Below are 27,613 nucleotides of genomic sequence, written 5' to 3'. Positions count from 1 at the left end.
AGCAGCTTCCAGAACATCATTTCAAGAGTGAAAAGACACCAAGATGTATGGCGGCAGGGATCCCAGCCACACCGCCATGTGCCCCTGAGAAAAAGGGTCACCTTTAAAACTGGGAACTTAATTAAAGCCCATAAATAAAAGGAGCTGGGTCATGCTGTTAACTCGGGAGCAGTTGGTGCCATTTGGCCCAGCGCAGCTGAAGAGCGGGCGCAGCGCGTGATTGCGGCAGCCACGCACGCCGGCCCCGGCTTCCCAACGCTCCCCAGGCTCCTCTGCCAGCAGGATTAATCACATTCAATAAGCTCAGTAATTAGGCCTGCTCTCATGCTGTATTGCACATGGCTACCTCAGAGGGCTGCAGAAACACAGCAGCTGCTTAAAGTAGCCTAAATGTCATACTTCAGATCTACGCCGGGCAAACTCTTCGATCCTTGTGAGTGCTGAGAAGGAAGGCTTTGAGGAAGGAGGATGGACTCCTCAACTGGGAAAATCATCTCCTATGAAAATCTTACTCTGGATAAAGGCAGGATATACCATGTTAACACGTATACTGCTTATTTACAGCCATGCCCTCTGCCAGAGATGCCATTACCCACCCCAGCATTCCTGTGTCAATACTGAACCTTGCTCTAAAACCTTCACACCAAGGAAAAACCAGAACAACTCAGCTTCTTCATTCTTCAGGCCCCTCAACCCCACTAACACCTGCCACTTAACACTCAATCCAGTTTTTTCTCACTTCTATATGTATTCTGCTCCACAAAAGAAGAGGAAAAAACCTCAATCCTTGTCACCTTGCCAGGACATTCCTCTGCAAGTATTCACGGTACGACTTGTACCAACAGCAGATCCTGAAATACTTCTCTTCGCTCCTGCAGTCCAGTTGGCACAGTCAACTGAACAACCAAAGGGGGAAACTGAACAAGCTAAGGGGAAGTCTGTGGATCCTTCCAAGAAAAAGCCTGGTACCAAGAAAACCATCAAGGAAAGCAGCACATCCCTGTGATGGCAGACAGAGCCAGCTTTCCATATAGCAACAGATTTAGATCAGTTCCAATTTTCCTCCTTCTTCCCAGTCAGAATTGCTGCATGGGGAGATCAAGTCTCTACCCATCCAACCATGGGATGATGATGACTCTCAAGGCTGACGCACCTGGAGAAATGCAGCCTGTAACTCCCCAGCATCTCCTGCAGAACTGGGCTGACCAGGGTGGGATGCAGAAGGAGCAGGAGGTACATCACCCCCAAGGAAGGAGAGCCCATCATGGTGTGACATTTTAGTTGCTGGTTCTCCCTGGCCTGCTTGACTTGCCAGGTTCAGCTGTGGGGATGTTGAGCTGCCTGTGCCTGACATTCAACAAGCTTATGCTCAAGAAACCTCAAAACATGGGATCATCTCAGCACCCCATTCCCTCCAGCAAGTTACCACTCCATAGCTTTTTGCCACCAACATCTGATTCATACTAGAAACACCATGCCCACAGTGAAATGCTTCACTGCTTGTTCTCTTCTCACTGGACCACAACTAACCACCACCCTGGTGCCCACAGCAAAACTGCAAGAGATAGAAAACCTGCATGGCTGTAGGAAGAGCATCGTAGCAAGCTCAAATGATTTCTGCAGGGTTTAAAGCATCCAAGGGGACAAACGTCAAATACCATGTGCAAAGACAGCCTGCAGAGCTGTAGAGATCTGCCCAAGGTGAAAGCATGGCCAAACTGAGGGACAATCCCTCAAAACCAGCACAAAGTGAATCACCGTAGTTTCCAGGCATAGCTTCCCCATGCTTCCCTCTATTTACCTGCTGTGCCTGTGTTGAGGATGTTTGCTTGTTTGCCTTTGGTTGCTACCTCCTCCCCAGCCCCTCAGGCTGAGCCAGCTGCCTCTGCTCAGAGCCATCAATTCCAATCCAGGAACAAAGCCAAAGTGCCTACAGATGCACCCTGACTGAACCTGCCAAGGGGACTCAGCTGCAGGGATGGCTGCTCTCACCAACCTCCCTTCTCCAGGCTTTGCTCTGCATCAGAGCTGTTTTTTGGGGTGAGCATCAATGACCAACCCAACCAGATACAGAACTTGCAGGGTCATGGTCTTTGAGCTCCTTCACCCAAAGGGCTTCATTTAACAACATCAGGTGCTATTTTAGAGCAGATCCTCACCCCACAGAGATAACAAAGGGAAGCCCCCATAGAACAGATTTTTTTAAGTGCACTGCTTAAAGATGCAGAGGAACAGCAGTTTGCTTTGCAAAGCAGACTAACATCTCCCCAGCCCCAATGCCACCCAGTTTGAATGACTTCAGTAAGTAATTACACTGGATTGAAAATTACTGCAGATCCCCCCATGCTGCATCTCATTTTTTTAATGCATTGGTGTCCCAGTGCTCTGGCCCAAGATGCCAACTGAGCTGGGCTTAAGGGGTATTTTTAGCTTTATTACCCAGTATACTTTTTGCAGAAGTTGTATTTTTCAGATGTTACAGGGTAAAGAGATTAAATACAAACTGAGCCTGTTGCAAGAAAAGTTCCTTTTTATAGCATGTCAAAACTTCAGCATTCAGATTGAAAGTGAAGTGACCATGGAAAGTATTTGGGGGTGTATCCAGACCTGACAACCTCAACGAACATCCACCCAGTACCCTTGTGGTCATCAACACAAAAAGTTTGGCTTACAAAGGTTTCAAACTCTCCCAAGTGAGATGCTTGGATGACCACACCAGATGAGGCATGGGGGACAGAAACCTAGGCTTCAGTTCTCTTCAAGTTATATGAAAGAACCAAGATTCATTTTTTCAAACAGCACATTCAGACCTTGAAACCTTCATTTTACTGAAGAGCAGAACTAGTTCTCCATTTTGCAAACCATAAGCAGTGTGAAGAACAAAGGCAGGAGCACGTTGCTGGGTCCCCTTCACCCATCTCCCGCAAACTTAACTGAATCTGACCCACTTCCAACTTAACCATGTTACTCTGCACTAAGAAATCAAAGCAAGTCAAGGCAATGTAACGTGCTGCAATGAACTACCAGAAGCAACACGAGCCTCTGTACACACAGGTGCTACAGGCACAATGCAGAAGAGCACATGCAGGAGAGCAGAGGCAACATTAACTCTGGAGACTGCTTTTTGCTTCCAAATCCTCATGGGTTTGTTAATGCTGAGCACCAGGACAAATCCATCCCACTAGAAAAAGAAGGTCCTGTCTGGATCTGTGCCATTATGCATCCAGCACTCTGAGGTCCTTCTCTAACAGTCATGATTTTAGATCCATGTCTGTGATTCCACTGGTTTTACTCTTAGCCCAATTAAGGAATTGGCATTTTAAAAAGGCTTTGCATAAATGTGCTGTAGCAAGGCTCTTCACTTCCAGCCCAGTTTTTTCCAAAACCACTAAGCATCAAATGCAGAAGGGAAACTGTGACAGAGTGGCATTCTGAGGTGAAACAGAGTGAGAGTGATGGTCTTCAGAAAGGATCAGATCCTGTGGTTGAGGCATCTACAGCGTTTCCAGGCACACAGCATCAGCCTGAGTAGGACCCAAAAGCACTGCCAGCCTCCCATGGGAGGCTACAAAACAAGGACACAGGGAGTGGGGCAGACAGGAAAAAAGCAGCTCAGAGAAAGTTGCAAGGAGAATGCAGAAAGAGAAACGAACCCAAATGAAAGCAGAGAGGAGGAGCAGAAGAGGAAGCAGAGATGCAGAGTGGAAATGAGCTCTTCTCACTCCTCCCTTCAGCCCCAGACCAAACCCAACCACACAGCTTTATTCTCTACAGTGAAGAAAGCCAATGTAACCAGTTATAGACATGTGTAGTTTCACTGCAGGGAGGGGGGTGGGGACTTTCTGCTGTTTGGTGTTTTTAGGATGTCTTTACCAGTCCAAGGGAAGAAGCCAGAAAGCAAAGGTATCATTTGCATCAGCACAATGAAGCTAAACAGGCACAGAGATTGGTCAGTACCAATCCACAAGGTAACATTGCTCAGGTCCCTCAGAGCCCTCCACCAAAGGCTGTGGGGATGCCTGTGGCCAGGGAAGGGTGAGGAGCCAGTCAGTACCTTTCATTGCCCGGCTGGAACTCGGAGAGCAGGGACGGGCGCCGGCGCTGCGGCTGCATGATCGACCCCGGCGGGAGGTGGGAGGCAAAGTCCCTGGAATGATGCTGGTACTCCAACAGTGCCACGTCCTGCAAAACACACACAGAGGGCTCGTTAGGCTCAGGGCATCCTTCAAGCAAGCACTGAACCCTGACAGCTCAGTAGATATCACATAGCTACTCCCCCTTTGAAGCACTGGATGTTGGACCGCAAAGCTCAGCGCTCCTCCCCCTGGGAAAGGATTCCCAGTAAGCCCCAGAACCACACCGTGCTGGGATAGTAGCTCAGCCCTTGGTGCAATCTGCCTCCAGCCTTTTCCTGAGGCTGCTCACAGGCTGGGTCCTGGAACAGGACCCCAGTGAGCTCAATCCTGCCTCCAAGCACGCACACAGGGACTTCTGGCATCCGAGCAGCGCTGACGACAGCTTCAAACCCGAGAGGAAGAACAGGCAAGAAGAAAATTAAAAGTCACAGAGTAATTTCAGCTTCAATAATTTGTGCAGAAGTATGGAGAAAGAAGAAAAAGAAAGAAGATAAGTGATATCTTGAGAGTGTCCCTTTAAACACAGCTCCCCTGGGCTGAGCTCAAGGGGTTTGAAAGGACAGTTTGCTACTTACTCTGTGTACGTCCCTTTTGTTCCTCGACCCTTGGAGAGTACAGTACAGTATGTTCCTGATTTTAATTAAATAAGAAGCCCTCCTGCTCTGTGCCACAGACTGATTCCAGCAATAGTATTTTAGCAGCTGCATTCAACTGCTATTTTTTATTTGGAGATAGATACTTGACTAGAAGACTAATCATCTAATTAACCAAGACCTTCAGCAATGGCACAGAAAAACCCTGTCACAGAATATCCCTGGTAACACTGACACACATTTATGTTAGAAAAACCAGTCTCACCTGGGAGTCTATTTTGAACAGTTCTCAACTGGAACAAAAAAGTCCCAACTCCCTCAAAAACATCAAGAAAAAAAAGGTAATTTCAGAGTCTAAAAAAAGAAAGAAAATCAATAAATAAAGTATGATGTGCATGCAGTTGGGGGCGTGGGCAGGGGACTCTCAGCACTAACAGCTGCAACAGAAATTATTTGATCAGATGTAGTGAAGACTGACATGCCCCAGCAGTAGGGAAGTTGGAAGTGCCCCAGCACAACGTGTGGGAGGCAAAGAAAGGATCTAGGAGCTTAAATAGCAACAACTTGCCCCTAGAGACCCTCTCTCCCAAGCTGTAAGTGAACAGAGCAGCCCAGTGTTGGATGCCATGCTCTCCTCCAGCCAGCTGCAGAGTAGAAAAGAATATCCAAGCCCAGCACTTTTGGCCATCAGAGAGTAAAACAAGATGTTTGCATAGTGGCTTTCTGGAAAGCCAAGAAGAAAACCAGAAATTGTAAGCATTCTGTCCAGGGAAGCCAAGAAAAGCAGCTTCCCTACTCCCATTCAGGAGTCCTCACACAAAAGCTGAAAATACCAAAGAGAAAAGGATGGGGAATGGTGGTGTGTGATGGCCTCCACTTCCCCTCTGCCTACAAAGGTGCACCAGTTTGTGGCATCAGGTTCATTTCTCTTCAGCATCAGGCAGCAGTGAGGTGCTGTTCCTTTTCCCTTCTGGGAAATGCCAGGAACCAGAGGCCTCTGCCAGCCCCAAACTCTAGCCTGGTCACTTCACATCTCAGTCTCTGGGGCAAGAGGTGTCTTCAGACAGGTTCTTGTGACCTTAAGGACATTAGTGGGAGAGCATCTACTCATCCTCACAGGGATGTTCCACTTCTGCTGTAAGTGCAGGCGTTAAGGGAGGATGCTACCCTGTGACACTGTCTGTCCTTCAGCTCTAGAGACCATAGACACAGGATGCTATGGGAGGCTGGAGGACAGGACATGCCATCAGTCCAACCACAGATGGGACAAACTCAGACACGTGGAGCGAAGGAGCCCATCAACTCTTAGAGCCCCAGCCAAAGCAGAATGGCTGCCTCCAATCAGCTTCCCCATGTTTGCACTCACCCTGCTTTTAAACTGAAAATTTAAAACAAAAATTAAGAAGAGAGTGATGCAGCTCCTGACATCCACCTACAAACCAAACACATCATGTCTGGGAAGGCACAACCAGGACCGTCACCTTCCGTGGGTGTATAAACAGGAATTACCCGTCTGGGAGGCTCAGAGGCTGTGCCCTTGACAAGAAAAAAAGGCTCCTGCATGTCCCGAGAACCATCTGTTCTTCCTTTTCCCCCTGCCCACACTCAGCTGAGCGTTGCCTTTCCCTCCTCTGACTCCCATCAGAAAGTCGCTGGTGGAGGAGAGCCTGCTGGTGTGGCCTGAAGCGAGAGGGATGCTCCTGTAGCTGGGCCCAGCTCCTGCTTCTCCAGATGTCACTCAGCTCACTCTGAGCTGCTCTGCTTTGCTCACATCAGTGATTGGTTTTACCAGAAGAAAACATAACCCAAAAATTAGCAGGGAGGATTCAAACTGGCGAGTTTCTGTGTCCTGTGATCAACCGTCAAAGGAACCGTGGCAGACCTGGCAGGGCGTAGGTGGATTAGTTGCTCAGAAAGTTACTCCATTAAATGGCACTGTGAGCTGTGACTGTGTTTTCCAAATGCTGATGCCAAAAAGGTTTAGGAGCTGCCTTCAGAAGGGGTTTCAATGTCATTGAGCAGTGTTTTAAAGAGGGATGCTGGCAAGGCCCCTCTCTGCCAGCACCGTTGCACCTCCTACACCAGGCAGAGACGAGGGAGCATGCCACGTGAATTCCCCACCACTAACACACAGCAAAAAGGTGATTTGGTCCCCATCCCGAGCTAAAATGTCTAGCACAGGCTTAGCATCTGCTCAAGGGCATTGGAAGACACCTGAAACAAAACAAGTAAACAACTCTACAGTCCCCAGGTAAACGCTGCCCCGTTTCCTCTCCACTGCTTTGCTGGTTTCGTTTCCATATTCTGCTCATCCTCTGCCCTTTCCTCTCTTTGCTTCTCTTCCTTCCCCTTGCAAACCCTCCTCCCAACCCCCCTACCCCCCAAAGTTGTTGATGTGTTGGAACACCTTCTCCAGAGCCCTCATATCTCACTGCCTCCAGTGGGGTCTTTGTTCCTTTCATACCTGTTCCCTGTGGTTCAGGTGCTCGTGACACAGATGGACTTGTGAAAGTTTTGCAGAACTTCATAAATTCAGTGGACGTCATGAAACAGAAATTAATGAAGCAGAAAGACCACGAGCAGTCAGGGGCTCTGGCACATCAACAGATTTGGGGGCGTGGGAGGAGGGTTTGAAGAGGGCAGGAAGAGATGCAAAGAGAAGATGAGCACCTTTTCCATTTCTGTTGATAGAAGTTAAGCTTTGCTCGTTTCAGAAGGATGGGGGATGTTTCCACAACAAACCCAAAGCAAAGCAACCAAAATCACTGTGGAAGTCTCAATGTCATGACCTTACCGTTCTCTTCATAACACAGCAGCTTCCCAAAACATAACCCAGGGTGAAAGGAACTGTGTCCCCTCTAATCATGTAGGCAGAGTATAAACAAACAGGTCAGTTTCCTCTCTCTGCACTGCATCAGGATGATGCAGAGGCTGAGCTGCTGGGGTCAGGGTCACACCTCCTGTCCCACTCACCTCTCTGGCAGTGGCTCTCCTCCAGCCAGGAGAGCAGTGCTATTTCAGGCTAGTCCCTGGGGCAGCCATCCCGTGTGACAGAAGCAAAGCCACACCATGCCTCTGTTGCAGAGCAATGGTGGCGGGATCCCCTTCTCCAGCACAGACATTTGTCCCCCTGCAAAACCCTGCTACACACATCCTTGCTCCCAGGAGCAGCAGTGGGCTCGGGTCAGGAGCAGACCTGGAAAACCATGGAAGTCACTCAGCCAGGAGAGGAAGGTTGGATCCCTGTCCCTTGGAGCAGCTGAACAACCAGTTGCAGTGAAGAGATTGGGTCATCTCCATCTTCCAGAACCAGGAATGCACTGCTGCCTTTCACAGGATCACAGCACGGTGGGGGTTGGAAGAGCCCTCCAGAGCTCATCCAGCCCAACTCCCTGCTAAAGCAGGTTCCCCTAGATCAGGTTACATGGGAACTTGATCCTCCACAAGCCACCTGGTGTTACACCACCGCTGGAGAGCTGTTCTGGCCCAGACCATCCATGCATGCAGGGAACAGACACTCCAAAACCAGCAAGCCACATCCCCAAAGCTCAGGGTGAAGCCAGCTAACTACAACTAGAAAAGCAACAAGGAAAATGGCCATTATTCACTTTCAAACTTTGCACCTACACTGGATCCTGAGCACATCAGCCTAATGAAACTGAATCGGGGAGCAGGCTCCTCAGAGCTGAGGCAGCTCAGCCTCTCCCTGCACTGCCCCAGCTGCCAGCGACCCACTGGGAAGGGGCTGCACACTGGTCTGAGCAAAAGGGACACACAGCACTGGCGTGGGGCTGTGCTCAGATAGGTGATGGGGAGCACAAAGAGCTGCTGGTACCATCACCAGAACTGCAGCTTCTCAAGGCAGAAGATTTTGAGTGCCCACAGCAGAGCATACACTGCAACTCAGCAGCCAGCTGGAGCCACAGGTACCCCAGGGCAGACTTGAGCATCTCAGATGAATGCTGCAGCCCCTTGGCCTTTACACAAGACTTTGATTCTCTTCCCTTTCAGCAAATCTCTTTCAGTCAAAGCCTGACACAGGTGACGCTGCAGACAAGAGGCCTCACGACCGCTGCCTGCTGCGACAACTGCTGAGGAAGGGTCTTGTGGGGAAAATGACTGAAATGCAGTTGCTTTCTGCCTAAATACAGCCAGGAAGCTGCTCTGGCTCCAGCAGGTCCTTCTGAGCCTGTGGGCAGGCTGAGCCAGCACTAGCAGCATCGCCAAAGACAGACAGAGCCTGAGAGTGCCTCCAGAGCCATAAATCACCCCGGCAGAGCAATGCAGCACAAGGCCAGCCTTTAGAGAGATAAAATGTGAAAGAATCAAAAGCAACCTCATTGAAGTACACTTCATGCACCAGGGTGCAGACAGAGGTGCTGAGAGGGTCTTTTGCTGCCAGCAATGAAGGCTGGCCACATCCAGGCTACCCCTGCCTCAGGGTGCTGGGAGAGGAGCTGGGCAGAGCACTCCCAGTTTCAAGGTCTTCTTGTGTTGATAGTTTGACTCAGAAGTGCTGAGAGCCATCTCCTTCCCCTTCCTGGTAAATTCTCTGACCCTAAATAACCTGAGTCTATCAGGCTCATTTAGATATGCTAATCAAACTGTCTAAAGCCAGGAGACTGAATGCAACATTATATAAAAGCCCTTGGCAACACAGAGACAGGGACAGCCCTGGGGAAAGGGAAAAAAGCTTCCTCTCTCCTTTTTTTAGGTATTTAAAAACTTTCAGCCAGCTGCCTTACCTACCATGATGTCTCCAGCAAAATCTGTGCCTTGCAGATCTCAGTAACCCACACACTGAACTCAGAACTGCATGCAGCTGCAGCCTCTCTGCCTCTCTTGCTTTTCATTCCGAGCATGGGCACTGCCTGGTGCACTTCATTTCTCCTTCCCCTGCTTGCAAATGCCTGATCTCCAATGACATCAGGAAGTATCCCCCAGGCTCTGATCCACAATGCACAGAGCCAGACAACACTAGGCTACGGCCAACAGCAGCTCTGACAAGGCATCCACTAACTGCTCCATCCAGATGGCATTCCCACACCTCCAAGAAACTAGCCCCTGAGGAGGAGACCCCAGAGATACGAGGCCTGCAGAAACGGAGCCTGGAACTGGTCTTGCAACAGAAAGGTGAACCGCTCCTCCTGTCTTCCTCCTCCCAGCAGAAAAACAAGTGCAAACACCCCGTGCTTCTGGCTTCCTTGGAAAACAGCTCTGGAGTAAACTCAAGGAGGCCTAGAGCGCAGCCAGATGTGCACCTGCAGCACAGCTCGAGCAGCCCGGAGCACGAGATGCATCCCCCACCGCTTACCACTTCTTCAGCCGAGCAGGCAAGCAGGAGCTCCCCGCCGGGTTTCGGTGCAAAGGCAGCTGCGCTTCGAAACCACCAGCTCTTGTTTTGCAGTGACGCCGCAGAGGAGCGGTCCCGGGGTCCCTCACCACATCCTCCAGCTGAGCTGGCTCCCCAGCGCAGGCTCCTGCCAGCAGCCGCCTCTAATCACGGCGTGGGGCACCGGCAGCCATTCACCTGCCCGGCTCCCTGGGCACGGGAACGCTCACCCAGCTACACGCCGCTGCCCTACACAGCCCTGCCCCACACGGCCCTCCTCACCTCCTGCGGGCGGGCAGGCAGGGCAGGGCACTGCAGGCACTCACAGAGGAGCACATCCCAGCCCCCCCAGCCAGGATTAGGCCGTGGGCTGTTCGTTCTGAGCTCAGCCAGCGTTGCATCGCGAGCCACCTGCATTTCTCAACGCCGTGCTATTTGTGCCGGAGCACTCCCCGGCGCTCAGCCGAAATGAGGCCGACCAACAGTGCGGGCCAAACGTGAGTAAAAACAATCCCAAAGCATCCCTATTTATTTCACTATTTATAAATTGCCCCTTATCTCATTTCAGAAGGCGATGCCTGGCTGCTCCTGCTGCTCGGGGGCAGCACACGGGCTGTTCTGGGAACTGAGGGCAGCAAGGCTGGTGCCCACCACATGCTGTGGCACTGGTGACACACAGAGCCAGAGCTGGGCACTGTACAGCCGCTGCCCTGGCATGTCCCACACTCCTCTCATCCTCTCCAACAACATTCCACTGGCTCTGGGGACCTTGCTCTACCTCACACTTCACCTTCATCGTGCATATCCCAGTTTCCACTGGTATTTCCCTGAGAGAAGAGGTGAGAGCGATGCAGAGCAGTCATGTGCAACATCCTTCTCCTGCTGATGTTTCCCCAGACCAGAGAACACCCTGTACGACTGATGCCCAGAGCTATCCCCTGTACGAGGACAGCCAGAGGGGGACACACAAGTCAGTGGCCAGGATTTGACTGCAGAGCCACCGCATTATCCCTGGGAAGCACAAGGCAGGTTGAGCTTCCCACATCCCCAGGAGGACGCAGCCAGCAAGGAGCTGCATATCCAGACTTGAAACCTCTAAGGGCCTCAGACCATCCAGCAATTATTTTGTGCAATAAACTGCTATTTGAGATCCCCCCTGATGCAACCCTGGCTGCAGCTGGATGCTGGGCTAGCAATTGGTGCCACCTGCAAGCCAGGCAGACCAGCTCTCCAGTCCAAGGTGGGGTGGCCAAAGTGGCACAGCCACCCCTCCATCAGCTTTGCCAGAGCCAGGGGATGCCTCCACCCCTCCTCTGCACACCTTGAACCTTGAGAAAATAAGTTGCTTTGAATCTCTTTCTGCCAGCAGCGAGCGTGACCTATTTTAGCAGTAAAAGGAAAGGCTCCCCGGTGCTTGGATGCCCCTTGGCGCTGGCAGCACAGTAGTCACTCAGACTTAGAAATGCACTTTTCTAGCCTTTGCCTGGAAGAAATAATATTTTCCAAGGCCAGTTCAGGTAAGAGGAAGGTTTGGGAGGAAGCAGGGCAGTAGCAGAGCTGTCATTGCATGAGGTCCAGACACAGTACCAGCTGCAAAGGGAGCAGTGTGGCTCATTGCCCTCAGCTTCCCAGGCAGAGAAACCATCCTCTGCTACTGAAAACTTCCACTGAAGTGCAAAGGAGGTGGTTTATTGATCAAAACAGGTTGTCCACAAGCACTCTGCTGTCTGCCCAACTTCCTCCCCAAAGCCCTGGGAGGAACTCACTTCATTTAAGAAAAAAAAAAAGAAACAGAGCATAAACCAAACAAGGAGCCTCCACAGTCAGTCCCACTGCTGGAGATAAGGGCAGGAGTAACAACCTGGCTCAAGACATGCATCTTAATCTTGCCTACGGGGATGCAACATGTGCTGAAAAGACAAATGTCCTCATTGTTCCAACAGTCTCCTTGCCATCCATCTCTCGGAAGCTGCTGACTCGGCCTTTTGTCTTAGGAGGTGACCACACTGCACGTGGCCCCTCCCTGGAAGGCCCCGATGGCTGCTGCCGTCCCTGCGCAGCAACGCATCCTTCCCAACGCCCTCGCCAGCAAACCGGGGCTGGCAGCAGCCTTCGCTGGCCCGTGTGAATATGCCATTCATGGAGAAGTCACGTCTCAGTGGGGGCAGCTCTCAGCTGTCGTGGCTTCCCAGTCATCTGACTGGTGCCGGGTGCTGGAGCCAGCCCTCTCCCTGGCAGCCTGAGGTGCCCGCAGAGCAGCACCACAGCCACTACAGTGCTGCTTTTGAGTCCCTCCCCATCACAAGACTTTTGTCCCAGTCACATCCAGGCGCCTTTGAGCATAGAATGACCCGTCTGCCCTTCCTCCATTGCCCACGCCTGGCGCTCTGCTTCCTGAAGCCACTCGTGGTCACAAACACTCATGCAGGGCAAGCAGCTCTCTTCACACAATGAACCCAAAACTTCCATCTTAAAAGCATCAAGTCATTTTTCTCATCCTTGCATCAGTTCTGAGGCATGGTCCCCCACCATCTCCCACCACACACGCTCCCACAACCTGTCTGGCGCCTCTCTATAGAACCCCTTTCAGCTTCCATGTCCTCCATTCAGCTCTCTCCCACACTTCCTTACACCTCCACAGCAACTCCTTCAGGCCAAAGAACCTGACTTGCTCAGTATTTTGAGTAAGTGTGGCCATAGTAACAACCAGCAAACGCCCCAAGTCTTGCAGAAGGCGTCTCCAGGGGCTGACGGGGCAACACGGGCAGAGTCAGGCTAGGAGTGCAGGCAAAGGCTTTACATCTCCAAAACTGGCTTCAGTGCATCTCTATTTTTGCCAAACCACGTATACAGCAAAAGTTCTTTCTTACCCTGGGGATTTAGAATCTTGACATCAACCAAAAGCAAAGCATTACCCTCTGCATCTAATCACATCCAGAAAGCAGATGAGGGGAGCAACAACAGAAGTCTACAGCAGCTTGATAAAAAGAACTGGTTTGGATAAAAGCTGTATCCTAGGGAAAATGCACTTTAAATACCAGCTCCTAGAAACCCAGGGCAGGGGTTAGGTGTTCTGTTCCTTCAGCCCCTAGTCCCACAGCAGAAAGCCAGTTTTCCCATATCCAGAGCTCAGAGCTCGTACAATCCTTCACAGAAGGGTACTCGAGTGAGATGACGCTGAGCTCTCGGGACAGTCCCATCAGAGTCAGTATTTCCAAGGTATGGTTTTGATTTTCAAGTCATTCCTTAAAACATTAGCTGGAGCCTGGCAGGCAGAATTCAGGATGCACATTGCTGGCACGAACCACCCTCCGCTCAGCTGCGCAGCTGGGAGCACGAGGCTTTGCTTTGCACTCGGAGGTGGTTGGAGAAGGCTCTTCACAGCCTGGGGGATTTAAGCATTTGGCACCATAAACTCTTCCGTTCTGCAAGTTCCTGGAGCACTGAACACAGACTGGCATTTTGCTTCCAGCAGATAAAAGTGTGAATAACTACTCCAAGGAAAACCAACACTGCAGCACAGGCGCCTGGCGCTTGTAGTGCAAAACACACTGCCTCTGCAGGCTTACCTGGCATCGCTGCTCACCTCACTGGGGAGAGGAGAGAGCTCCTGCCATCTCAGGAGCTTGCACCTCCTTATAGCACCTTCCACCACAGGACTCACCCTGCTCAAACGGCTGGGAGGAGTCTGGGCAGGGAAGGAACTCTATTTCCCCCAGGCCACCATTTGGCTGGGACACCAACTCAGCACAAGAGTTTGCACCAGCCTGTTGTCTCTGCTTCAGACAGACAAGGAAGTTATTTATCACAGGCCAGAAGAACAGTGTGATTGGGCTGGATTGCTCCTGCTCAAGTGCTGTTTTGTAAACAGGGAGTTTAATGAAGGAACTGCTCTCAAACAGAAGAGGTGGCACGGGAGAAAGCATGAAGGCCTCAAAGCTGGAACAGAGGGGTTAAGGAGGAGTGTCATGGTTTAACCCTGGCCAGCAACTAAGCATCACCACTCACTCCCCATCAGTGGGATGGAGGAGAGAATCAGAGGAATGTAAGTGAGAAAACTCATGGGTTGAGATGAAAACAGTTTAATAGGTAAAAAAAAAGCTGTTCACAGAAGCAAGGCAAACAAGGGATTCATTTAGCACTTCCCATTGCAGGCAAGTGTTGAGCCATTTCCAGGAAAGCAGGGCTCCATCAGGTGCAATGGTGACTTGGGAAGACAAACACCATCACTCCACATGTCCCTCTTTCCTCCTCCTTCCCTCAGCTTTTCATAGTGAGCATCCCAGCCTATGATCTGGGATATCCCTTTGGGCATAATGGAGCACATGCACACACCTCAATCCTACCAATCCCCAAACCTGCTTGGTAGTAGCTAAAACACTAAAAGCACCCCAAAAGCAGAAGCTGTTTTGGCACAGAGGTTGCTGCACAAGGACACCTTGCGTGTCCCATCTCCTCAGCATCTCCAACAGCCACTACTGCTCTCCCAGAAGCTGCAGCCTCTGGGGGTGAAGCCCAGAGGGCTTCCTGGGGCTCTGAAAGGTCAGGGCACTAACAGAGAAGGATGACTGGTAAGGAGGGCACAGCAAGAAACTAGATGTACACGAGAGGAAGAGAGGGGAACTCTTCTGTCCCCAGAGAATATTGATCACGAAGAGGCTTTAAAAGGAAAGGGGGACGTGTGCTAGGCAGGGAAAATCGATCTGTTTACAGAAAATATCTGCAGGTTGCCTGAAAATTAATATCCTTCATAGGAAAGTTTCCTTTCAGAGAGCATGAACTTCAGACACATTAGAAGGTTAAGAGCGTAAGTAATGTGTTTTTTCACCTTTAGCTAAAGGTCATGGAGCATTCAAACAATTCCCTGTTCCCAAGCTGGACATGACAGAAGTCACTAAGCACCCCAACTTTACAGCTAATTAATACAGAAACCACAAGTGTTTCCCCACCAGTTTGGCCAAGAACCACTCAGTGCTCTGAAGAAGCAACTGCTGGTTATTGGTGATTCTGGTTTTACCTAAAGAAAGCCAAACAAACCAGAACCCTTTTACCAGGCTTCCTTCTTCCTTTTAAAAGCCTGTATGCTTGTCAAAGTTTTTTTTACAAGTAATTTTTTTAGTAAGATGGAATTAAATCTAAGGTCATTATAAAATACCAGTCCATTTTGACATCCAGCCTCCCTGACAGCTGTTGGGACCAGATGTCCCCGTGAGCAGGACATCCCAATATGGCTGGGCACCAATCTTCCCTGTGGAACAGCCTGTTCACTGCATCACTTCATCAGAGCTCAGTCTGGATCAGACCCATGGGTTCACAGTCCTGCCCCAAGCTGACACTGAAGAGTGAAATCAGTCAACAAACATCCTCACTTATGTGGTACTGGATCTTCTCTGCCAGCTCCAAACTCAGGGGTAACTCTTGGAATGCACTGCTGGGAAATGGTGTCCATATGTACAAAATGTATTTGTTTATTCACTTGAAGTGCATCTTTGTCCTCATTCTGTTGGATATTCCATCCTATAAAACCCAAGGGGGGGAGAAAAACGCCCAAGCCTGCTTCCGCTGCCTTCTGTCCCTTCACAACGCCCCCTCTCACTTGCCTCATCTGTGACATCAAACAGCTGCAATCCTTTAAATCACTTTCCATAAAGTGTCTCCAAGCCTAAAATAATGTCACGGCTCATTTCTGAGCTCAGTGTTCCTGCCGTGCCACATTTCCCTGGGTGCAACTGTCACACTTGGCCTGTGATTATTTATATTATAATAGCATTTGCAGCCCTGCTGGGCTCAACCCCACACACACACACCCAGGAGGTGACCCAGGGCGTTTCCTCTGCCAGCAGAAGGATCCCCAGACTCACCAATTCCCAGCTCTAGGGAAAGGATGTCGTGGAACACAGCAAAGCAGAATCAAGATCTAATTAGATGCAAGACACGCCAGTGTCGGGTTGGTTTTGGCCTCTCTTGCTTTCTTCCAAACAAGCTCTCACTGTGCAAACACACCCCATGACAAAACTGACCTGGCCAAGACATGCAAGTAAATACCGCTGACTTTTAATATTAAACAGCGTAGCAACTTCAAAGCAACTGGGCTCCTCACTCCCAAGCAATCCCACCAGTGAGCAGCTCCAGCCCCAGAGCCATGGCCAGGTTCCAGCTCACAGCACTGCAGAGCAGGAGACACGTGCTCGTAAACAACTGACAGGGGCAGGGTGGATCATGCAGGGACACGCTTGAAGGAACACTCTGTCTGTCCTCCCCAGGAGAGGCAAGATGCCTCTGGTTTGTGTGGGGCTGGCATGCTTCTGTTGAGAAGACCCTTTCAGCTTTCCATCCAAACAAACCTCAGCTTGGACCTCTCCTGCATCCAGACACCTAACAAGTATCACGTAACTTCAGAAGATTACAGGCGGCTGTAAAAACAGCGTCTAGAAGCAAACGCCAGCAGCATCTTCCAACAGCAATAGGACAGAATAAAAACAGTATTCACTGCAGCCAGAGAGCAGGGCAGGTTGGAGAAACTCTGAGCTCCGTCCCATTTGCTAACAGCTGCCCTGCTTGGTTCACTGTGCTGTTGCAACACTAAGGGGAAGCAACTGGGGTTTGCAGGAGACAACGCCGCAAGGCTCAGGAGCCTCTCGCACTCTGTTGAAATCCCTCTCCACGCTGGGTATTGAGGTTTCTTTGGTTGGTTTTTAAATCATGACTTTGCAACAACTGCAGATCTCGCTCACCTGGTCACATCCCCCTGCTGCTTGCCTTTCTGCTGAAAAGAGAACTGGGATTTTCATTTTGAGACCAATGCTCCCGTTCCGTTCCAGCTCCCAGACAAACACGCTCGCACCGATGGAAGCAAAACTGCCCTAAAGCGGAGCAGGTCAGCATGTCTCACAGCCTGGATGAAAAGCTCCTTTGTGCAGAGGCACGCAGGCCCCGAGCGATCCAGAAGAGCCAGCCAACGCAGTCAAAAGCTCGTCCTGTGCCCTCCTTAATGTTTCTATTTCAAAGCCTTTCCCAACTCCAGCTCTGTTCCCCACGCTGCTCTGCTGAAGCCCAGCAAAGAGGGCAGGCGAGGAAATTGCACCCCTTCACTAACACTTTGTGGATCTCCAGGCTTTCAAGTCCAACCTTAAAATCTTCACAGCAGGAATTATACTGTTCAATAGCCACTACTGTCAGAAAACACTTTGAGGCAAGGTCTCCTCACTAACTTGTTACAAGCACATCCCTGGTCATGGCCACCTTGCAGTAACCCACCAAGAAGCAGCTCTGAAAAGCTGCCTGACCAGCGTATGCCACACTCCAGCACCTAATAAGATTCATTTAAGCAGCTTTAGCTGACTAAAGCTGTTCCACTAAGGAGAGTTTTTTCTGTTAAGGGCTTAAACCTAAAACACTCAGTCATCCAGGATGAGCAAGCACAGATGTGAGTGGCACTGCACAGAAGGGAGAGACTGGATCTGGGTGAATTAACCCATGTAAGCTCTAGTGCATTGAGCAAGACACAGCCAACAAAAACCACCACTGGCTTATACCTTGATCCAAGAGGAGACAAGATTATGGGTCAAATGTAAGAGGGTGAAAAAGTGGGGAAAGGATATAAACAGGAATAAAACCCCAGCAGCTCAGTTTTCTTCTCGCTTCCCACAGAGGTGGTCAGTACTCCCCATCACTCTGCCTGGAAATCACGAGAGCTCTCCCGTGGGTTGAAGACCCAGGAGGGCGCTCAGTGGGCAGCAGTAAGCCCCTGTGCAGGAGGCTCTTGCCCTCTCAATTCAATGGCAAGCAAAGGCCAAGCTGAAGAGGTCTGAAGGCCACACGCTCTTGTTCCTCTCTGGTAGCTTACCACCCTTCCCCTCTTCCCACAAGCTGGTCGCTGCATCCAACCAGGAGGGCTCTGGCTGGACAGACAAATGAACTCCTGTGCTCACAAGCAACGAGCCTGAGCCCATTCCACCACCACAGAGAAACAGAAGAGGATCCCATGAGAGAGGAACAACGAAATCCCACACCACAGGCACGGAAATGGCCTGATTTCTCTGTAACAGCCACCTCTGAGCCCAGCACAGCTGAAGCACGGCCCCAACAAGGGGATATGCCACACAGCCCCTGTCCTGTGAGAGGGGAGGGAAGGAACTTGTCTTGCCTTACCGCATGTGGTCGAGCGATCTGCACCGGGTAGGACATGGCGTGCGGCGGGTAGCGCGGCTCGGCCGCGCGCCAGCTCTGCCTCACAGGCTGCGTGGATCCAGACATGGCCAAAGCCTTGGCACGGCACTCGCTGCTTCCCAATCACCCACAGAGGATTAGGAGAGCCGAGAGCTCCTCTTCATCATGTGTGTGCTCCCCACGGCACGCAATACCTGAAAGCAAACGGGAAAGCAGGGGGTTAAAATCCCAGCAACCACGGTCCTGCGAGACTACCCAACATCATCCAGCCTTGGGTGAGCACTGGCTGCCCTCACAATCCTCCAGCAGCCCTGTTTTCCACTTGGCAAACTCCACTGCCAAGTTTTTGCTGTGGAATACTCCTATCACAGGGAAGTCTGAATATAAGATCATCCCAAATCCATCTGTACTGACTTCCCCAGAAGGATCTTCCCCAGCATCAGTAGGACCAGGCCTGCAAACTGCCACCAATTTCTTCAGGGCTTGTGGACCTGCATATGTAGGTCTCTTTGGAGATGGGTATTCAAGAGGGAGACACGTGAATTAGTTCCCAGAAGCAGAAGCTAGCGTTTTGGCACTTCGATACAAGGTCCCTCGTCCCACACCTGCACATTCACCTGTTACAATTCCTTGTGCAGCTACAACAAAACCAGAACAATCAACAAAGTGCCAGGACCGACCCTGAGCAGGAAGAGCCCCAGCTCCCCCTCCCCAGGACCTGTTCTCCATCCCATGCAACTCTGAGCACACTCACACACAGTAGAGGTACATATCACGTATAGATCTATACAAGGGTTTTGGCAGTATCAAGATCTTTCATCAGCACATGAGGAGCAGCAGAGAAAGCCTCCAGCACCGTGAGCTCCCTGGCAGCACCTCCCCAAGCTCTCGGGGGGGCAAAACCAGCCTGAGCCAACTCAGTTGCAACCAAAACAGCAGTTGGCACGTACAAAACCCCAGAAGAAGGTGGTGGGAAAGAAAGGAAAGGAAGACAAAAAGAAAGAGGAAGTTTTCCCTTTTTCTTTCTTTCTCCTGTGAGACCACAGATCAGCCTGTGCTGATAAACCACTTGCTATCTGCTGCAGGCAGGCACAGGACTGGCTGTTTTGCAGCATCCACACGCTGCTCACCAGCCAGAAATAAAATCAAGGCAACGGTCCCCGGCAGGCTGGGCACGACAAGCAGGACAACAACAGCAGGGGGAAAGCAGCCTGAGCAGGCTCCCTGACACAGAGGTTCAGTTGCACAAAAATAGCATTTTTCAAGCCAATTCTCATTAAGGCCTAAGGAAGACAGACACACTGAGACTCCTTCGTGCTCCTGCTGAGGGTCAGACAAGCCTCTTCAGAAAAAGGTGTTCCTTCCAGTTAGAGATGGGAAAACACACAGCCAAGTTTGGCTCTGAGGGCTGGGAGAGGAGGGACAGGCAGGTCGCCTCCTGCTTTTGGTTCACTCCCTGCACAGGAGCTGGGGTTCCCCCTCAGCCCTGCACCCACACATCCCCACTGAGCCCCAGGGCACCTTACCTGCCACCCAGGTCCCAGGAAGCACCCGTGGCTCGGGAGCAGCTTGTCACCTGGGTCAGCCTCCCCACCCGGGAGTGTGGCGAGCTCGGTGCAATCCACCTCTGGGGCAGGAAAGCCCCGGTGCTGGCTGGGGAATTCAGAGGCACCCAGAAGGCAGCTGGTGCGCATTTATACTTCCAGTATGACTACCCCACTTCCCCTCCCGCTTCCGACTGGATGGGATTTTCATCACCGATTCCCACCCAAAGCTGGGGGCTGTGCCAGGAGCACACGGTTCAACATCCGTTGCACTCACCCCTTCGGGGACTCACCACCACCCTCCCAGCTCTCCTACAGCCCACGTGTGGTTCTGTAGGGGCAAACCCTTCCCTCAGCTGCCAAGGATGTGCACATGACACTCTCAAGGGCTCCACAAGCTCACTGGGATCTGCAGAAGTTTAAGGTACTTTCCTAATAACGGATTCCAACTCGGACACCTTGGCTTGCAGCCAACTAAGAGTTAATTAGCACATGTAATATATACACACATACACACAGATGTATATACACACACTCCAAGATGAGGGGGCCCAGAACCCTTGGCACTTTCAGCAAGCCAACTGCTTGCCTGGAAGCTCAGCTAGCAGACCAGACCATGCCACGGCAGCTGTCTGCACTGAAAGAAATGGGATGATTTTTCTGTTTTTAAACTCCTCAGATCAGAAGTTCAGCTTTAAAGTGCAAAGCCACACAGTGTCGAGCTCTGAAACAGTTTAAAAGCTTTTTTGCTTCTATCTCTTCAACCAGGAAAAAAAAGTTAACTCTCTAGCAGAAGGAGATAAACACACACAGGGTGAATTACAGGGGCCAACAAAACAGTTCTGCACCAAGGCACGCTGCCTGCAAGCCAAGCTGTACTGCTGGTGTGTGCTAACTGCACCCTAGCAGGACCACAAAAGGGGTTTTTTTACCTTACCAAAGGCAAGCAAACTACCTCTGCCTCAACCAGAAGCCCTGGAAGGAATTTTTAAACATCACGTGCTTGTAAACAGACAAAGCAGTGCCCATGCACTCCCACACCTGCACATCACAGAGCAGCAGGTCACCAGCAAGATCTCAGCACAAGTCTGAGGCCCTGGATGCTCTCCAGTGCAGCTGGACTGTGAGCTGGAGCCAAACGAGGTCACCAAGGCACTGGGGCAGCTCCACAGATTCCATTGCCTTAGATGTCATTTTTATGCCCTGTTCATGAAGAAAGGGGCTGCTGCAGCATGCCCAGCCCAGCACTGCCCCAGGGAGACAGAGGGCCCACAGCCAAGCAGCAGCAGGGTTGGGGATGCTCCCACTGGGGAGCAAAACATCTTGTTGGGGATGTACTGGTGCCAGTTCAGAGCTGGGTGCAGCCAGGATAGTGCTTGCCCACCTATCCCCAGGAAAAGACACTGGGGTGCCTCCTGATCCACAACCCTTCATTAGTCATTTTTAAGAGAGGAACACAAACTATAGAAGGTGGTCAATGGAAATCAAAGAGAAATAGTACAGCCAGGCTCTTTAAATCCTTACCATTGAACTGTTTGGTTCCTACTTTTCTCAACTGATTTTGATGAGGAACAGACATTGTCTCACAGGAAAAGTATTTCCCCCCCGGTTGGACTCTCCATCAGTCGGTTTTACCCGCAGACCTGTGTTAGCCATTACAGCACTAGGTATCAGGAGATTTACAGTCTCTGATTAGGAACAGGAGAAAGCTGATGGTTACGGGCAAACCCAGCACTAGGGACACAACATGAACTTGTAGAAGATGCAATAGCCCACAAAGGCTCCTGCACCCATTTGTTTTCACTTGTTTGAGAGACTCCCAGGATCCTGCCTTTGAAAACTCCACCCTCCTCCCCCATTAACTCCACACAGCAAACCACCACTGCCACTCTGCTCTGTTTCTCCTCTTCACGGGCCATTTACTGTCTAAAGTCATTTCCCCATCACCCATTCTCCCTAGTTTACACCATGAAAGCTCTCTACAAGCCACTGCAAGTTGCTGCAGGCTTGCCTGCATGCAGAGCTCTGCCCGCGCGCCCAGCTGCCCGCATGCCTGCCAGCTCCCAGCAGCATAAGCCAGCTCAGGCACAGCCTGTGCTAACTGCATGTAGAGCACTAAGCCAAAGCAGACTCATGTCCAGCCCAAAAAATGGGCACAAGATCACAATGCCCTGCAGTCATCTACAGGTTCACAGTCAATATCACTTCGGCACAGGGCTGTACACTTCTGTGCTGGTCCTTCAGCGCAGCTCCTGACTGCAGCAAGTGATAGAGTCAGGACCATACAAAACCCCTACAGGTCTGAAATAAGGCTTTGAAACTACATTGAGTTGCCAAAAAACTTAATTAACATCATTCAACACACTTGTTGCTCTTCAAAGTTGCTCTGTGTGCTCCATGCTCCTCAGGGAGAGCAGGATTCCCAGGCAAGGTGCTGACACAGTATAAACGTAGGTGAGTTGCTGTGATTACCTGTTCCTTAGTTCATCTGTCTGAGGTGAGAACTAGGCACTCCCAGGTCACAGAAAACACTGGTTTATCCATCCTCTGAAGAGTTTTGAATATCCCAATGAAACACACTGCTCAGGTTCAAAATACACTTTTTTTTTTAAGCAAGGACATGCTGAAATAAGATTAACAGAATATTTTGTTTCTTAAGCACAGAGTGATGTTACTCAACTTGTGGTCTACGGACCATGGATGGTCTGCAGAAGACGTTAGGAGGCAGCCCACAAAATGACTGCAAAAAGCCTTATTAAAAGGCAATGCTCAGTACCACTGTACTGTGCAGAGAAGGCAAACAAGGAAAATGCTGCCAGCATTCACCAGGCACAACGAGCTGAAGACTATGGACAACAAAACTAATGTTTTATTACCTTAAATCATGCAAGTTTTGGGGAGAAAAACCCCAACTAAGTCATCTTTACTCAAATACTAACTACATGCCAAGAAAGAAAAGGTATGTACCTTCCAGTCAGGTTGTGTATGATGTAACAGAAGTTAAGGAGATCTTTGTTTATAATGCTTAATTAACACCAAGCTGTAACATTCACCTCCAAAGACCATCCAAGCCATGATGCTTAACAACACCCGTGTGCAGCACAGCAGAAGAGTACTGCCTGTCAGCAGCCATCCCACAGCTGGTAACAGCACTGACAGGCAGTACTCTAGATCAAAACCAGGCTTGAAAAGCAGTTAAGAGATTTACCCACCCTTGCTTTATAGAAGTAGTGGAAGCAAAAATAATTAAGATGTGATGAAAATGGGTAGAGAGACGCTCCTAAGAAGTGCACCACAATGTAACGGTAATGGATTTGTCTAATCAATATGTGCATGAAATTTCCTTGGAAGACAGTTGACATTACACACAAATATTTGTATGTACTGTATCTATTAAGTCCTTTCACTAGGAAAGCAGGCCGCCTGCCATAAATTTAGGGCTCTATTCAGAATAACAAAGACAACAATGTCAGTGTCTGCAGCCTGGGAATCCACAGTAGCTTCAATCACAGCAGGGTAAGGGAGGCTTTAAATTAGAATAGCAGCACATGGTCAACAGGAAAGATCAGGCACATCCCCAGCTCTGGGGCATGGAGAGGGGTTATTTCAACCCCAGGGGTCAAGGCTTGTACCTGAGTGTGATCTTAAAGCATTTTTCCTGCTCTGGAAGTGCACAAAGGCAAAGCTGGGCTGGCAGTACCCTGCACATCATGGCCAGGTCCTGCAGTGCCTCGGGTGCGCCTCAGACAGCAGCACCTGAAGCAGCTCTTGCCCTGTTCCCCAGCTCACCCCTTGACAGCAGCTCTCCTCCCTCCTCCCTTTTGGCCAGATGACTTTTCAACTAGATTAATTTCCTAGCCTGTCTGACAGTGCGGATGCACAAGCAATTACAGCAGCAGATCTGGGGGAAGAAGAGGTTTTGCAGCACCATGACAGAGCTGCCCAGGGCGGGATGTTACCCTTGTACCAAAGTACAACTGGTCCCTAAGGCCACAGACGGCATGGCAGAAGCTCAGGAGCTGAACTCTCTTGCTTGCTGCCTTCTTGCTGGAAACCTCTAAGCTGCATCAGCTCTGCTACCACAGCACAGCTCCACACAGGACCGGTTCTGATCCCTGATGAAAGGTGACTTCTCTGCCCTGCTCCTGTCGCTGCCCAAAGCAGCAAAGCAGGATTTGTGACTTGTGTTTCTCCTTTTCAATCTTTCCAAGCTATTTTGGGCACGGGACCCATGTTTAGCTCTGCCCCGAGATAACCTTTGCCAGCAGTTGTGTACAGATCTGGGTATGGCAGCTGCACAGAGCAAGGTCAGAGGGTTGGATTTTGCCAGCCCCGCTCCCGGTTGTGTTTCGAAAGGCAGGTTTGCCAGCCAGGCTGCTCCGGGCAGCAACACGACGCTGGCCTGCTGCTCCTGGCAGTGCTAACTGAGCACTGCAGCTCTTGCTGCTAAAGGCCCTCCTTCACACCCTGACCCACAGCAGCATAATCCAGTTGCTTGGGAGCAGATGAGACATGAATGACATCTGCCACCACCAGCCCCACCACAGACACTCCTTGGCAGATGAGCACTCGCAACGGATCTCACGTGGCTTCATGTACATCCTGGCCCTGGGCAAAGAGGCTGCAAGTGACCTTGTGACGGCTCCCAGAGTGGCACATATGTGCTTAAATGAACAAGATTGATCCATTTCTCTTTGCAGGAGAAAAGAGAGTCACTCCCCAGCTGCAAGGACATCATCTTCTTAAATTACATGAGCCACACATCAAGTGCCAGCCTGGCCATGGTTCCAGCCTCAGGTCAGCATCAGCATGGCTGGCTTGAGCCTTTGCTGTACAAATCCTGCCAGAACATGCCTGTTTGCCTTTAGTTTCCTTGCTCAACATTGTTGGATTTCCCCTTCTGATCAACTGAAGCATTTGCTGTTTTTTGCAGTTGAGACTGTAACAGCAGGCAGACAAGCCATGGATCATCTGGATGGTGAGCTTGTCAGCAGGGATGCCATGGCAGAGCTGCCCCTGTGCCAGGGCACCCACAGCAGACAGAGCCAGCACACACAGGGCCACATGCAACCCCAAAGCTACTCATTGGCAGCTGCAGGCTATGCCCAAAAGGGACACTTCAAGTAATTAAAGATACTGACAAGAATCAGCATAAAACCCACATTAAAAAAAAAAGGAGAGAAAGGAGGAGGTGGGATTTGGATCCATGCACAGGCCATTCATGGAACAAAGGAGTTATTTTAAGTCTGGGCTGGAAATAGAAAACAAATTAGACCATGCAGGCCTTTGTTGAAGATGATCTGCAAAGACAAATGGAGAGGAAATGAAGGGAAAAAAACCAAACATGAAACCACCAGGGCACTGGGACTGCAAAGGGAAACAGGGCAGGGACTAGAGAAGGAAAGGAAAGGGAGGGACAGTCAAATGCCAGAGCACAGATTAGTCAGCCAGAATGAGACAGATAAGAAAACCAGTGTGGGACAGGAAAAACAAACCAGCAGAATGGACCAGTAAAACCCCAGGGATGGAAATAAATGCTGGAAATACCTTGGGTTTGTGATGGAAGCCCAGCCAAAGCTTCAGATACAGAAATGCATAAGCTGAAACCAAAAAGCACATCTGTGGGGAAACATGGACTGTGCAAAGGCACAGACCAAACCTTCCTCCTGTTGTACCCAAACCCCTGCCTGGCAGCCTGAGATGCTAAAGCACTCACACAGTGCTGCCACATCCCCCTGGGATCCAGGGCACTTTTAACTGCGGTAAGTGCAGATAGACTGTTGTAGGGGAAAGTCGCCTCTCTTCCCACTCCCAGACTCCCTTTATTCCCCAGTCCCCTCCCAGTACACACTATGTAATATCTCCTTCCACTTCAGCTGCCCCTTCTCTTACATTAAACATGGCCTTAAGTACTACAACTGTTACTCAGTGCTAATCTCAGTTTAGTAAACACACACAAGCAACTTTAAATCAAGGAAGAAACCCACGATTCCTTGCCAAGGTACAGCAATGATATAGTAACCACAGGACTCCTTCAGCCATGCTCCCAAACACATTAAACAGCACATTAACAACCATTTCTGTAACAACACACCATCACTGCAGCCCTTGGTAGCTCCCAGGAGCTAACCCAAACCCCAGACTATGCAGACAAACAAGGCTTTTAAAATGCAAGGGAGATCACAAGGCACCTGCGAGATTTCTTTATATGTTTTTTTTGCACAAAACACACTGCTCATTTGATTTTCAAACCCTTCAGTTCATATTGCTAAAGAGACGGGTCCTCTGATGTCTTGGGTACATTCATGAAAGCTAGGGGAGTCATCTCCTCGAGATCCTTTTGTTGAACAAATTACTCGGCTCAGGAGTGACATTTTCGATTATTTACATCCTGAATAGAGAAATTCATTTTCTGGAGTTCCTCAGATAAGTTCTTTGAGGCAGATTGTACTGCTAAACATTTTCTGCTTTCGCACGTTCCTAATTTCAAAGACGACAAAACATCTTTGCCTTCTAAATTATTCCTTTTCTTTCATGATCCTCTAATGATTCAAGAGTCTAAACTTCACACGGGGATCTTTGAAGAGCACTGACTGCCAGCATAAAAGCTGAACTATTGTGACAAACCTCACAATGTAATGCCTCCGTAGGAAAACATGTGCAGAGGAACAAAATTACCCGAGGGAACAGAAACAAAGCCTGCAAATAAATTAAATGACCTGTAAACTAAGGTACTCAAAACTATATGAGATGCTATGCAGCTGTGCCATAAAATATCACTAAAGAAGGGAGTCATTTGGGAATGGAGCTGCTCTCAGCTAACCCATTTTACTCCAGGTTTGCATTGCAGTCGCTGCACTTGGCACATGGCTGCACCTCAGACACAGGATGGGAACTTCAGCAATGCTAACTCAATTGCTTGTGATCCTCTGTCAAATACCAGCTCTGAACCCTCCACTAGGTCTTTCTCCTAACATCCCCCAGGTAATTACTAGCAGATAGAGTCAATTTTCAGCCCAGGTTAATAACCAAATTCCAGCCATTTGTTCCTGCACATTGCTGCTGCTTTCATTTCTCCCCAGGAAAACTGATGAGAAGTTCAAGCTTGCTGGTGGCCCAGCAAAAGGAGCTGCTCATTAGTTCACAGCACATCAGCCAGAGAGACAGGGCTAAACGGCAGGAGCCGTTAATTGGGTACGTTCTGCTATCCTTGTCTAGGTAATTAATAGCTTCTAGACAGAAAGTCAAAGCTTCTCTAAAGGCACCAAAAGAATTTCACTATTTGCATACAATGCATAGCACCTGACAATACTGAACAGTTGGCAGTGAGTGGAGACAGCAGAATATCACCTCCACCTCCTCCATCCCCTTCTCCAAACACCACTGCACATCCAACAACAGCCCATTTCAGCAAGAGCCCTGGCATGCAGCAAGCACAGTACAACGGGCTTCAGCCCTTCTGCATCCACAGGAAAGTCTGACAATAAAAAAATGGAGCCTTGCACAGCCCCAGCTTCCTCTGACTTCACTCCAAGGCAAACGGCACTTCGCAAGAGCTCTGGGTTATGTTTCTACAACCAGGCACACAAAGCAGATGGAGATTCCTGATGTGTTTAATAACTCAAGCAGCACAAGTGAGCAAAAGGGATTTCAGTGCTTCCCTGCCAAGCTCAGTCCTGCTGACAAGAAGCTGTCCAAAGCCTCAGCCCCCAGCAGATGAGCAGCACTGCCTTTCTAAACAGGACACTTCTCAAACCACAACCTGCTCGTAGCCTTAGTAATTTGCCTTTCCTGGGCTTGGGACAAGGGTTTTCAGTCTGTCATTCACAGGCTTCTGGG

The 27,613-nt window shown here is 50.1% G+C and overlaps 1 protein-coding gene across 9 annotated transcripts in view; it reads right to left on the bottom strand.

Annotated features, from left to right (window-relative positions):
- NCOR2 (nuclear receptor corepressor 2) overlaps positions 1–27,613 on the bottom strand; it is a 239,815-nt gene that overhangs the window by 150,254 nt on the left and 61,948 nt on the right. For all 9 annotated transcript variants that reach the window (XM_062010425.1, XM_062010430.1, XM_062010431.1 and 6 more), the window contains exons 2-3: positions 18,213–18,424; positions 4,055–4,182 (exon numbers count right to left, since the gene is read on the bottom strand). In XM_062010425.1, the coding sequence (XP_061866409.1) occupies positions 4,055–4,182; positions 18,213–18,317 (233 nt within the window). In that variant the 5' untranslated portion in view covers positions 18,318–18,424. The remainder of the gene's footprint in view (positions 1–4,054; positions 4,183–18,212; positions 18,425–27,613) is intronic.

This window comes from Colius striatus, chromosome 17 (assembly GCF_028858725.1).
Source record: "Colius striatus isolate bColStr4 chromosome 17, bColStr4.1.hap1, whole genome shotgun sequence".
Lineage (NCBI taxonomy): Eukaryota > Metazoa > Chordata > Aves > Coliiformes > Coliidae > Colius > Colius striatus.
This window is presented reverse-complemented; position numbering and strand designations above follow the sequence as displayed.